Source organism: Squalius cephalus (assembly GCF_949319135.1).
Source record: "Squalius cephalus genome assembly, chromosome: 21".
Classification (NCBI taxonomy): domain Eukaryota; kingdom Metazoa; phylum Chordata; class Actinopteri; order Cypriniformes; family Leuciscidae; genus Squalius; species Squalius cephalus.
The window spans coordinates 27,217,029-27,229,642 of NC_137142.1; the positions used below are offsets into that span (position 1 = coordinate 27,217,029).

The following is a 12,614-nucleotide window of genomic DNA, read 5'->3' on the forward strand; positions in this document are numbered from 1 at the left end:
TCAGGTTTTGATTTTTTATCTGTTGATATTTGATAGAATCCACAATGCCATGTATCTGAACAAGAAGTCCAGGACCTCCAGCAGAAAAATATGCCCACAACATTAAAGATCCAATGGTATATTAAATTGTACACATGGGGTACTTTTTATCCTTGTGTTCACCAAACCCATCTAGTGTGTTTGCTGCCAAAAAGCTCTGTTTTAGTCTCATCTGACCACAGAACCCTGTGTTGTTTGAAGATCCAGTCGTGTCTGACAATTAAATTTGCTGGAATTTGTTTTTGGATGAGCGAGGAGGTTTTTTTTTTTAAACCCTCCCAAACAACATGTGGGGATGTAGGGGTTGTTTGATAATTTTTTTTTAGGCTTTCTGACCCTAAGACTCAACTAATCTCTGCAATTCTCCATCTGTGATCCTTGGAGAGTCTTTGGCCACTCAAACTTTCATACTCGCCGTGCATTAAGACAGTATAGACACACGTCCTTTTCCTGGCAGATTCATAACATCTTTAGTTGGTTATAACTTCTTAATTATTGCCCTGATGGTCAAAATGGGGATTTTCAATTCTTTAGCTATTGTCTTACAGCCACTTTCTAGTTTGTGATGCTCAACAATCTTTTGCTACGCATCAGAACTGTATTCTGTGGTTTTACTCATTGTGATGGATGATTAAGGGGATTTGGCCTTTGTGTTTCCTCATATTTAAACTCCTGTGAAACACGAAGTCATAGCTGGACAGTTTCATGTTCCTAGTCACCCTGGTGTACTAAAAAAGGTAAATATTAATGGGAATATACTTCAGAGATATTTTACTCGTAAAAAATTCTAGGGGTTTCAATAATTGTGGCCAACATGTTTTGGAGAAAAACATTTATTTCATAATGTGATTTCCCCCCACTTTCAATTCTTTTACTTCAATGAAAGGTTAGAATTTTGCACATTTTTTGAATGAAAGATCACAAGGATAATCGATGCAGATTTATTTTTTACAGCCAATTTTGATCATATTTACCAGGGGGTTCAATAATTGTGGAGGGCACTGTATATAGGCTACTTGTTTATGATAATAAACATTTATGTTAATTAAATAGGCTACTTTGTGACAATATTCAGCAGCCCTTGGTCGTGTTATGTAACTAGCCTACATCATACGTTATCATTTAAAAAAAATTTTTTTATTTACTCAACATTTAGAATTTTTACCTCAGTATGTTTCTTCTGTTTCTCACTTAGTGGCGAAACAATGTAATCGATAAATGCGTTATTTTAAGCACCAAGTTTCTATCAAAAGCTGTGTTCACAGTAGCCTGGGTTTCCCCATGCTGCCTTGCACGCAGCACGATTTTATCACGCTGCTAGGCATTTTCCCCTCAAAAAGGGAACCAATCAAAGAACGGGGAGGGAGGAGCAAGACCATGACGACGTCTATGCAACACACCGAAGAGGTTTGTTTATATCTATAGAGCTGGTAAGTCCCACCCATCTGTAAAACCCCAAGTGGACCTCTAGGTTGAAAAATCGTCAATGCAAGTGAATGGGAGAAAATAATTATTTTCTGGTCCCGTTTGAATTGTGCCATGAATGTGAACATATGTTGTCTGTGAATTTTTAATATAATTTTTCATGTTACGAGTTTGACATTATATTATATGATTCTTCTTTCGCCAACCTCAATGATTTTGTCCTCTCCCTGAAAGAAGGCGGTGAAGTGCACCAAAGACACAGTCATGTTTAGCGGGATCCGTGAGCTAGTGTCCGTGTGCGAGTGGTGTTGACGTTTCAAACGCGTCCAAAGCAGCAAAAAGTTGTAGTCCACAAAGTGCTCTCACACAAAGTCTAACCGTATCAAACTTCTACACGCTAAATTGTAGCATTCTTTACACGAAAAATTATATAAAAAATTCACAGACAATATGTTCACATTCATGGCACAATTCAAACGGGACCAGAAAATAATTATTTTCTCCCATTCACTTGCATTGACGATTTTTCAACCTAGAGGTCCAGTGGGGTTAGCGGAAGGGGCGGGACTTACCAGCTCTATGGATCCAACATGGCATCAGACGCGAAGTTACCTTTCGATGCAGCCTTAGATAGTGTTCTAAGTAGTTTAGAACGCAAGTTTATTTCGTCTTCTTCCTCGTCGAATTTCGTCATCTGGTATAATTGAAACAATTGGCTATGAGCTACGTACAGGCGCATTTGATTGACATTCGTAGCGCCCAATAAACAGCTCTGGGCATTCTTAAAGGAGAACTCCGGTCAATTTTAACATTGAGCTAATTTTTTTGTACATTTGGAGTGCTGTCAATACAGAGAACAACGACAAAAATCGGTGTTGCCTACATCGTGTTATCCTCTTTTTAAAATTTGCACCCTGTTGACTTCAATGGGGCAAGTTTTAAACCTGCTTTTAGCCTCTTAACATCCTTGATGTGTCATTACAAGTGCCCAGCCATGTTGAGTGATTCCTTCAGAGTAAACACGGTGAATCTGACTGCAGTAGATGTGAAAGATATGGATAAAAATGATGTTAATTCAGCCAGCGCTCATACCTGTATTTACATCCTGTTTTCAGTCGAAGTCCACAGTTATCGATTGTCGAGTTCATGCGCATAGGTTTAGTTACCTATGATCACGCGCGTGAACTCGACAATCGATTACTATGGACTTCAGCCGAAAACAGGATGTAAATACAGGTATGTGCGCGATAAATCGCGATAGATTTTTTTTCTCCCAGCCCTACTGAATATTACACAACATAACCTATTCAGTTTTGAAAACTGCACTCACAGATTTGTGGCCTATCCCTTATTTTAGAAATCTGTTTTTCTGTATATTGATTTATTGTGTATTGTTAAGATGAATACAGCTGTCTTAACTGAATTTTTCTGATTTGGTGATGGGGTGTGTAATGTATAGATGACATGAAACTGCATGTGGTTGAACTGAAACCACCCCCCTCCAGGTCTCCTGTATTTTGGTACCCAAATGTTGACAGGTATGCTATAAAGCCATATTAAATTCTCGGATATAGGCTACATAAAACAGAAGGGCCTTTTTGTTTTTAATTAATTAATTCTTTTTTTTTTCTTCTTTTGTTTTTTGAAAGTGGACGGTGCCCGGTATCAAGTTACCACATTTATATTTTTGTACAATGTTGCATTGTGGTATGGTTACCATGGTAATTTTAAGGGATATGGCATTCTTCAGAAATCAAAACTTCATTATCACTGGTACTGTCCTATTGTCTAGCCTATGTTATCCCAGACTGACACAAGGACAAAGTTAGAGTGCAGAAATGATAACTGCTGCCCAAGAGAAATATGGATAATTTAGAATTATATGTTATGTAAATCTGATTTTATATATCATGCAAATCTCTTTATTTGATATACATGCAGTCATTTGGACAGACATTGCATTAGGACTTTCCTAAAAAGACATTTTTGAAAACTGAAATCTGATCTTATCATCTGCACTTTTTTTTAAACAATTTAGTCATGATGTATTAACACATTTAAATTAAAAATGTGCAACGAACAATGATTTTGTATCAGCATAATTACCTTCACTGGTTTTTCTTCATGATTAAGCTGTATTTTCTGCTCCTTATCAAGACTGAGCAAAAAAAGGATGAGTGTCCCAATAGCTTGCTATACAATAGAGCTTCACATAAGCTGTCTGGGCTCATGCTCTTAGGGTAATGAGGGAAGGAAGGACTGCTGAATAAAGACTCATCTTTTTATTCTGCTGTCTTTCAGTTGTTAGTCTCATGAAGTCAAAAGCTATCAGGATATCTGATCAAAGCCTCTTTTTAAGGCATCATTGCACACCTACAAATATCAGCAATCGCCACAGCAGTGGTGCCATTTCAAATTCTTGTTCACCTGATAAGAATCGAAAAGTTCCCTTTGTACAATTGTAGACATGACATGCTTTCTCCCACATATTCTCTTGGCCTTGGAGCTCATAAAGAACTACAAGTGTGAGGTAACTCAGATTTTTTGTTACTCTCCTTGTTATTGTATCATCTTAGGTTGCGAATTCAGCAAATCTTGTGACAGACTACTTTGCTCCATTGTAACATCTTTTTAGATTGGTTCTAGCTTGTCAAGCTATTTAGATATAACTATTGTTTTTCTCATCTCAAATCTCACGGTGAATGCAAATGCATTCTCTCTCACAAGCACGTGTACATGTGCTCAAACAGACACGTACTCTAACTGATACATTACTTACGCTAGGTGAGGGTCCAGGGGAAGGAAGCTCCACCCTTTGTTGTTCACTTAGTTTGACTGTTGGCTCTTCCTGGAGATACAATACAAATCTCTCTGTGTGTATAAAGCAAACTCAAAAAGAGCTGGTGTTTGCAGGGCTTGACCCTAATGCTAAAGAAAGAATTTGGACAAATGTAACTTTGATATCAGCATAACAAACCCCATTTTGACATCTTGTGTAGTTACTGCATTTTGCATTTGCAGGACATAATAATATTTCAGTGGGTTCAGTTCCAGAAAGGAGTGTGAGACCCAATCACAAACAGAATGGACTTGACTTAACAGAAAACTTGATCACTCAGGTCATATTGTGAATATTGTGAATGATCAAAATCTTTGATCATCAGGTAAAACAACAGACATCTCTCTGTTGACATATGCAGGACTTCACCAATCATTTAGTCCACTTAAACCCTGTTACTTTCTTACTATGAAGCTCAAATTCATTTGCCTCCATCCAGTCAACAACCGAAGGATATAATTATGTCCCACCCTATGTTTTTCTTTTTCTTTTTCAATAATCAGTTTCACTCAGATGTATGTGAAACTGATACAGAAGTACAGAAGACAATAGCTGTCGCTACTTCAATAAAAGCATTGAAACAACAGTAAAAAAATAAAATAAAATAAAAACATTTCTGGCTAATAATTTTTCTCTTTGTTAGAAGTAATCTTTATATGTTTCATTAAATGTCAAGCTTTCTTTGCTATTATGTTTTTTTTTTCACAAAAAGAATGGACATTTGATGAATAATGTTTCCATATTATAAGGACTATCACAAGAACATTTATGAAATTCGACAAAACCTCATCTATGTCTGCCAGCTTGATAATAAGATAAATACCTTTCTGACAAATTAACATAATTTGTAACAAAAATCTAGAATACATCACAGAAAACCAAAACATATAAGTTTACAAGGAATATAGTCAAAATATATGTTAAAGATCAATGAATGTATGATTTATTTTTAATTATTATTTTTTGAGCAGCTGAACATTGACCTTTGCTGGAAAATACCCCTTTTTATCCACATGCAAGTCAAACATATTGCTAATAATTGAAATGCACTGAAACCTTTTTGGGAGTAAATGATCAGCTTTACTTATCTAGAACACAATTGGGCAATTCCACTCAAAAATGTCACATCCATAACGCCAACTAAATACCATGGCATTGTGTTGGTGTTATGGATGTGACAGTTTTGCGTGGAATTGCCCAATTACTTGTGTTTGTAATGTGAATGGATAGTTTAGGAATTATGCAAAAGGATGGTAAGTGACGTTTTGGGGTTGTACCTCATGACTAAAAGTGTTACAGTCAGCAGTCACAACCCATAAATCTCCAATACCCATTGTTTGTCCAGAAAGACAACAAAACATTTCCTGTGAAGCTTATGATCTGGCTATCACAGTTAAACACAGATAGGAAGTGAGGTCTAGGGCACACAAGTGACAGCATGTGTGTGTGTGTGTGTGTGTGTGTGTGTCGTACACCCTATTCTATGGGGACAAAATGTCCCTACAAAGATGGCCATATTCTAAATTCTTGTCTTTGTGGGGGATTTTTTTGGTCCCAATTAGGAAAACAGCTTTAATTAAATGTAAAAATGCAGAAAGTTTTGTGTGATGGGTAGGTGTAGGGTTCGTGGATAGAATGTAGAAATGTGGATAGAACATGCAACCCTAGGGGGGCACTAGGGGGCAGTGCGTCACCCAGAACCCTCTTTGGTTTGCTGTAGGGATCTCTTTCTGTTGGCCAATGCACATTGCGTCCCTAATCTAGCCCAAATATTTCGCTGTGCTGTATGTGTGTTTGTCTGGCACCTCCGGACAACTGCTTAACTCAAGGACAATAGCAAGGTCAGAGATTGACCTCACTCTGTGTACCCACAGCATCCTGTGCCCACATCAGGATTTAACCCTTCACACCCCACATACACCACGTCTCTTTTGAATTAATCAGACGACGTGTATGCACGGACAGCATGAGGATTGTGAGGTATGATATTTCAGTAGTGTCGTTGTGTTCAATGTTTGGTAGCGTAGGTGGCCAAATCAAGCGCTTTTTTGCATGTCATATTGTGGGAGGTAAACTGTCTGGCCATAACTGAATAGTTTAAAAGAGCAGTGCATCACAATACAGTCTAGGGTTTACACAAGAGCTGTGTGAACATTCCAGCCACACACACATGCATACACACATACGCATACACACATGCCTCTAAAAACTGTTTTACACGCTGCCAGCAGGTGTGTTTTGTAGAAAGAGCCTTTGATGGCAACAAAATGGAGGGTGGAGAGAGGGGTTCTACACTTTTTATAAGACTTATTGTGAGGGCTGAAATAAAAAACAGACCCCCCCCCCCCCAACCCCACTCGACAGAGAAATAAAACAAACAGCCATTGGAATGATGAGTCATTACAGTGCTTGCTAGAAATTCCTCGAACATTCTATTCTTCTTTACCTTCTTCATCTTCAACATTGTTTTCTGTTGCTTCTTCTTTGTCGTCATCTTTTTCATTTACTCCTTCTTCCTCGTCACAATCTGTTTCTTTTTCTGCTTCCACATTTTTCTACTTCCGCTTTGTCTTCTTGATCTTCTACTTCTTTTGTTTGCCTTTTGGTTTATCATCATCTTTTTGTTTACTGTCTTCTTTTGTTGCCTTTTTCTTTTCTTCTTTTTTTCATTTACTACTTCTCCACAAATTTCTGCAATTTATTCAGCCACTGTTCAAACTTAAATGGATAGTTTTTAAGGGATAGTTCACCCAAAAATGAAAATTTCACCCTCATGTTAGTCCAAACCTGTATGACTTTCTTTTATAGAGACAAAAGAAGATACTTTGAAGAATGTTGGTACAGTAAGTAAACAGTTTTGGTTACCATCGACCGCCATTGCATGGACGTGAAAAACACATTTCTCAAAATATCTTCCTTTATGTTTCAGGTTTGGAGTGAATAAAGGATCAAATAATTTTAATTTTTGGGAGATCTTTTCTTTTAAGAGTGCAAAATATATTGTATTTAAATTTGGTTCATTAGCTTTATAATTTAAAATTAAAGTTTAATTTGAAAAAAGTCTTCCATTGACTTAAATTGCTAAAATGTTTGTCATTCAAAATCTATTCGACTGCAATAATGTGCTATTTACATACTTTTTTTTAACATCTGTTTGAATTTGTATTTTCTCTTGCATTTATTTAACCGTATAGCCACCTTGCAAAGACAGTGTTGAACTGTGTAGATTCTCAAACACAGCTGACTGAGAACAATACACTTATAATGTGTGTCATCTAATTTCTGAAGCCATCTTTGCAGTAAATCTCTCGGAAACATTATTGTTTCAACATGTCTTCAACAAAAATAACAGCATCAAATAATCCAGAAGCACCACACCAAAAATAATAGCATCAAACAATCCAAAAGCACCACACCTCACAACAGGGTTGTATTTCTAGCATGCAATGATTTTGCTTGATTCTAGAATGACATTGTATCTTATTGTAAAAGAAACAAAGGGCATTACAGACACGTCAGTTTGGAATCTTACAGGCACGCCACCTGTATCAAAATCATGCATCATTTATCCGAATACACATTTTGTTGACTATGGCACAGACTCACTTCTCTCTCATACAAAAGTAATGCTAAATGCCAGACAGAGTTTGTCGTGACGATTTATGACTGCAAGCATCAAGTACGCAAAGTGAAACACAGGAAATGTAGGCTTTAGGACCCAGAGTCACAGCTCAGCGGAGGCAGGGCAAGGCTGACTCACTAAATATGTCTGAGGAATGAGAGAGAGAGAGAAAGAAAGATAGATACAGAGAGAGAGAGAGAGGGAGGGAGAGAGAGAGAGAGAGAGAGAGAGAGAGAGAGGGAGAGGTAGAAGTGAAGAGAGGAGGGGAGAGAGAGGAGACCGGAGCAGAGGTGATCTTGCCCTCATTAGTGTCAGGACTACAGGATGATTATGGGTTGAGAAGGGAATGATGGAAGCAAACAAAGTTCTTCATTTCGTGCCATCCGGTAAGACCCACATGCACTATCACACACATGCACACATACACACATATGCACATGTTCCTGCGCCGTCACGACTGAGGATCTGAGGGTTCCCTGAAATTTGAGACTGTGTGTGCTAAACATGTGCAGTGGAGAGGATGCATGTGTATTTGTGTGTTGTTGTAAGTTTTCTCTCTGTTGAATCCTGCAGGTCTGTGGATTGTTTTTCTCACACGCTGCCACCACTGCTGCTGTTGCTGCTGTTTTTTGGGGTGCGTTATGCTGGAATGCAGACAGGCTTTTTCGGGACTGGTTTTCTGGAATGCGTCGTAAATGTTTTTACGCTGTTAATCTTAGTCGAGTAAACAGGAAAAAAGAAATATGATATCACGACTTTCAGATACCCGCACAGAAATTTCAGATGCACACGCGACGCACGTAAATATAAATGAGGGAGAGGGAGACATGGGAAAAGAGACTAATGCAAAACCCAGATCAAAATCAAGTACCTAGGGCAGCGCTAGGAACAAAACCTATATGCCTGATCAGGCGGTACAAGAGTGCGCGTGGAAACGAGCGGGTACATGTAGTTGGTATTCTTCTGGGAGAGTAGGTCTTATTTGTATGCAATGTTGCTGTTCAATTAATCTCATTGTGAGAAGTCAGTCTAATACCGCATGCAACACACATGCGCTGTCATACCGCACAAGTGCACCTTCATCGCTCTCTTTCTGTCCTTTCCCTTTGCTCACAGCCTCCGTGTAAACACAGTAGGTAATAGAAGAGGGAAGACACTAAATCTTGTGCTCGTCTTCCCCCCAATACACACACACACACACACACACACACACACACACACACACACACACACACATACATAATGAGACTGTGATTTGCATCCTTCGCCTGAGGGTTGAACTTCAAATCAGTTGATGTCTCAATTTTCTCTCCTTGTGTGATTACGTGTGTGTGTCTCTGTGTGTGTGTGACACAAAGCATCAAGTGCGCATTTGATCAGGCTGTTGTAATTGACACTTACTTTGTGCCCGTCTCAGCTTGTGGATAATCGTTGTGGCACTCTGTCAATACCATATTTTCCACACATTCTCAATGTCATTGGAGCAGGTCATGGGCCATCGCCACACTGTGACCATCTGAGAACTTTCTAATATATGCGATTCATAATTTAATGTAGGTGAACATTCACTGCAACAGGAATGAAGTTGCTTGATTGGATAAGTGGATGAACGGATGGATGAGAAAATAAAATTAATAATGAGGATAATGTAATAAACGATGTCCTCTGTTTTTTTACGACTGTCTTTCTCTCTAACGAGCATCGTGATTGCTCACCCACCTCTCATTACACACACATGAAAGCTGGACATTTTGTACCCAGATTCCTTTATTTACGATTTCCCCCATGCTTGGGTATTGAACGTCCCATTTGCACTTGCAGATGGTGGGATATGAATAGATGTCATTTTCTGGAGGGCCAATCAACTTTGCGTGGCTTTGCATCTTCGAATTTATCTGTGCGTGTGCTTATACAGTTATTCACCCGGTCCCAGAGAGGTTGGTAATGCGGTTAGGCAATCTCTGACTTTTCTATTCCCCATTTGTCTTCCACCCACTGTACATTACAGTCTGCAAAGGAAATTAGAATCACACATTCCTCTGTTTATCTCCTCTGTTTATGGTACACTGTAAATCAGCCATATGGGCATCCTCTCTCATACAAAGAGCGGTGTCTGTGAGTGCAAAGGGAGCAGCCGTCGCAGGCGTTCACATGATGGAGAGATTGGTCTTCCTGACCCTCTTCTGATTTACAGACACGGTCGTAATGTGGATATTTTTGGAGGCCTAAATATGCACGCAACGTTGAACTTTGCCAAGTGCTGTGTATTGTTTGTAAGAGCCTAATTAATTGGGCATCTCTTCCGCTAAAAGTCTGATCGTAGATAGACATGCCTCTGCCTCTCCGTAATGGATTAAATATAGCTCACAGGAAAAGTTTCAAATGGGCTGTCCTCACTTTCTGTTAGCAAATGTCAGGAACCCCCTCTCGCATCCACGCACACACAAACACCCACGCTCAGGCAAACAGACGCGCCCCCCGCCCACCCTTGGAGTAAACCTTAGATTGCTTCAAGATGTCGGAGGATGCCAGTGTTGATGAATTCCGACCTTTGATTGCGAAGCTGCCCGCTTGCCAAGGGAGAAACCTCACACACATGCCACTTTTGTGATACGCCACAACATGCATATGGCAGACAAACACACAGATGCGCAGCCACCTTTCTGATGCACTAGAACACACACGGTCAGTCGTCGTGTCAGGCTGTATGACAAACCATCTTTGGCATAAACTAGATACCATCATGGCCTTCAAATGTCAAACAGTCTTTCTGTTTTAGTTCAGAATTCACATTCCTCATAAGGACACTTATGATACAGCTGTATCCTTTTTCTGTTCTCTCTCACTTATGTTTTGTCTCCGGTTTGGTCTTCTTCTCTAGTGGCGGCGGTACTGTAGATTGTAAGGGGGAATGGTGGCCTGGCTTTAATAGAGGAAGAAGGGAATGTGCAAGCAATTAGCAGGAATCCCCCAGCAGAGCACTCACGATACCAGAGCAGCCGAGATATAAAGGAAAGAAAAATCTGTATTCCCTTGATGTACAGGACAATAGTGTCCATGCAAACACATTTAAGCTGCGTGTTCCCTTGGTGCTGTGTGATTAAAGACGGCTGTCATGTTGAAGCATGTTAGCGCTGCGGTCACTGGATCTTGACGTCTACCTTTCTCTTTCAATCGCCATCTCCGTTTCTCTTTGCTGTGCTCAAGAGGATTTTTTTACAGGAATAAATGGGCTAAAGAGAGTGAGATCTAATGCCATCATCGTAATGTTCACTAGATGCTGGTTTTCCTGTTACTGTTTGGTGTGGTTTGCACACGCCGCTCTGCGTATTTTCTCCTGCGGCTTATAGAGAGTGAGATGAAGAGAAGCAGATAGGGAGACGCTGGCTCACATACGACTATATAACACCATTTGATGTGTAGAGTATGCATAGATCACTATCAGGGTCACCCGATGATTGCTCCTATCACACTGAGAGAATGAGGTGAGACGGACGCATCAGCCAAGCTGTGCGCTGCAGAAACATCCCTACCATCTGAAATTCATCTAAAAGCACAGACTCAAATGGCTGCAGCTTCCGAATTTCCCTGCAAATTGCCATGAAAGGTTATTTCAAACGAACATGTGAATAACATTATAACTGCGTTACACCTTACTCTGTGTCAGGGATTTAATAAATCTATTATCAGAAAGGTATTTTCTCTGTGACAATCAGATGATCCTCAGATGGCATTCCAACTGACCGCCCACAGTCTGTTCACTGATGCATTTTGCACTCACTAAAAGGAAGAACCGGCTGAAATTGCCAGTACTGATCTGATTGGCCGGCACAACACATCTTCTGGGGTATAATGTGGAAAAAGGTACCAGGTTGAGGAAGGATTTGTTTTCCAGGTTGCCATTTTTTAATATTTGAATAAGGATATTCTGTATATTTAGCACTTGAATGGACAAAATGTGTACACACATTCTTGAAAATTGCTGTTCACAGTTGCTGCATCCTACAAGAATTATTTAAGTTTTTTGCCGATTTATGGACCCTTTTCACATTCCAGGCTTCTCAGAAGTCGAAGTTGTCATAGTCAGGTAAACTTCTAGTGGTGAACGGAAACTACTAAATATAATTTCTGCTTTCCCAGTTGCCCCAATAGCAAAAGAAAAAATCCACAATAGCATTTCTATGACTTTAAAGAGGAAAAAAAAAATCTTGAGAGATTGATTACGTTGTTCAGAAGAGAGAAAGATGTCAAATTTGCTGTCTCCTGAGCTGTTTTATTAGAGACAGTCACGCAGCAGAATTAGCAGATTTTAGTTAATTGAGTTTATAATAAAGCACGTATGTTGTTATAAATGTACATTACATTTGTTTTTTCATTAAAATAATGAAAAAAAGCTACATTTCTAAATTCACGATTGTTAATAACTGTGGAAATGTGTCATCACAGTCTGTGAAAATAGTCCATTGAATTGATTCAGGAGAAAGAATAATATAAAACACAAATATTTCTGATAAATGTGCCCCTAAAAGTCATGTAAGAACAAAACATAATTGTTCGATTTCACGTTGGTCAGACTTTTTCTCAAGTAAGTAGGCAGTTCTTGACCAGAATAAACTCTGAACGAACTGAACCAGACTTTAAAGTCAAATGCATCTCCCAGCAGAGGAGAATTAATGTGTCTCGCGTCAC

At 39.2% G+C, this 12,614-nt stretch overlaps 1 protein-coding gene across 7 annotated transcripts in view; it reads left to right on the top strand.

Moving 5' to 3' along the window:
* slc4a11 (solute carrier family 4 member 11) overlaps positions 1-12,614 on the top strand; it is a 69,448-nt gene that overhangs the window by 5,263 nt on the left and 51,571 nt on the right. For 3 of the 7 annotated variants that reach the window (XM_079855299.1, XM_079855303.1, XM_079855305.1), the window contains exon 1: positions 8,166-8,311. The exons of the other annotated variants lie outside the window; for them this stretch is intronic. In XM_079855299.1, the coding sequence (XP_079711425.1) occupies positions 8,272-8,311 (40 nt within the window). In that variant the 5' untranslated portion in view covers positions 8,166-8,271. Of the gene's footprint in view, positions 1-8,165; positions 8,312-12,614 lie in introns of those variants that run through there. 7 annotated transcript variants of the gene reach the window in all.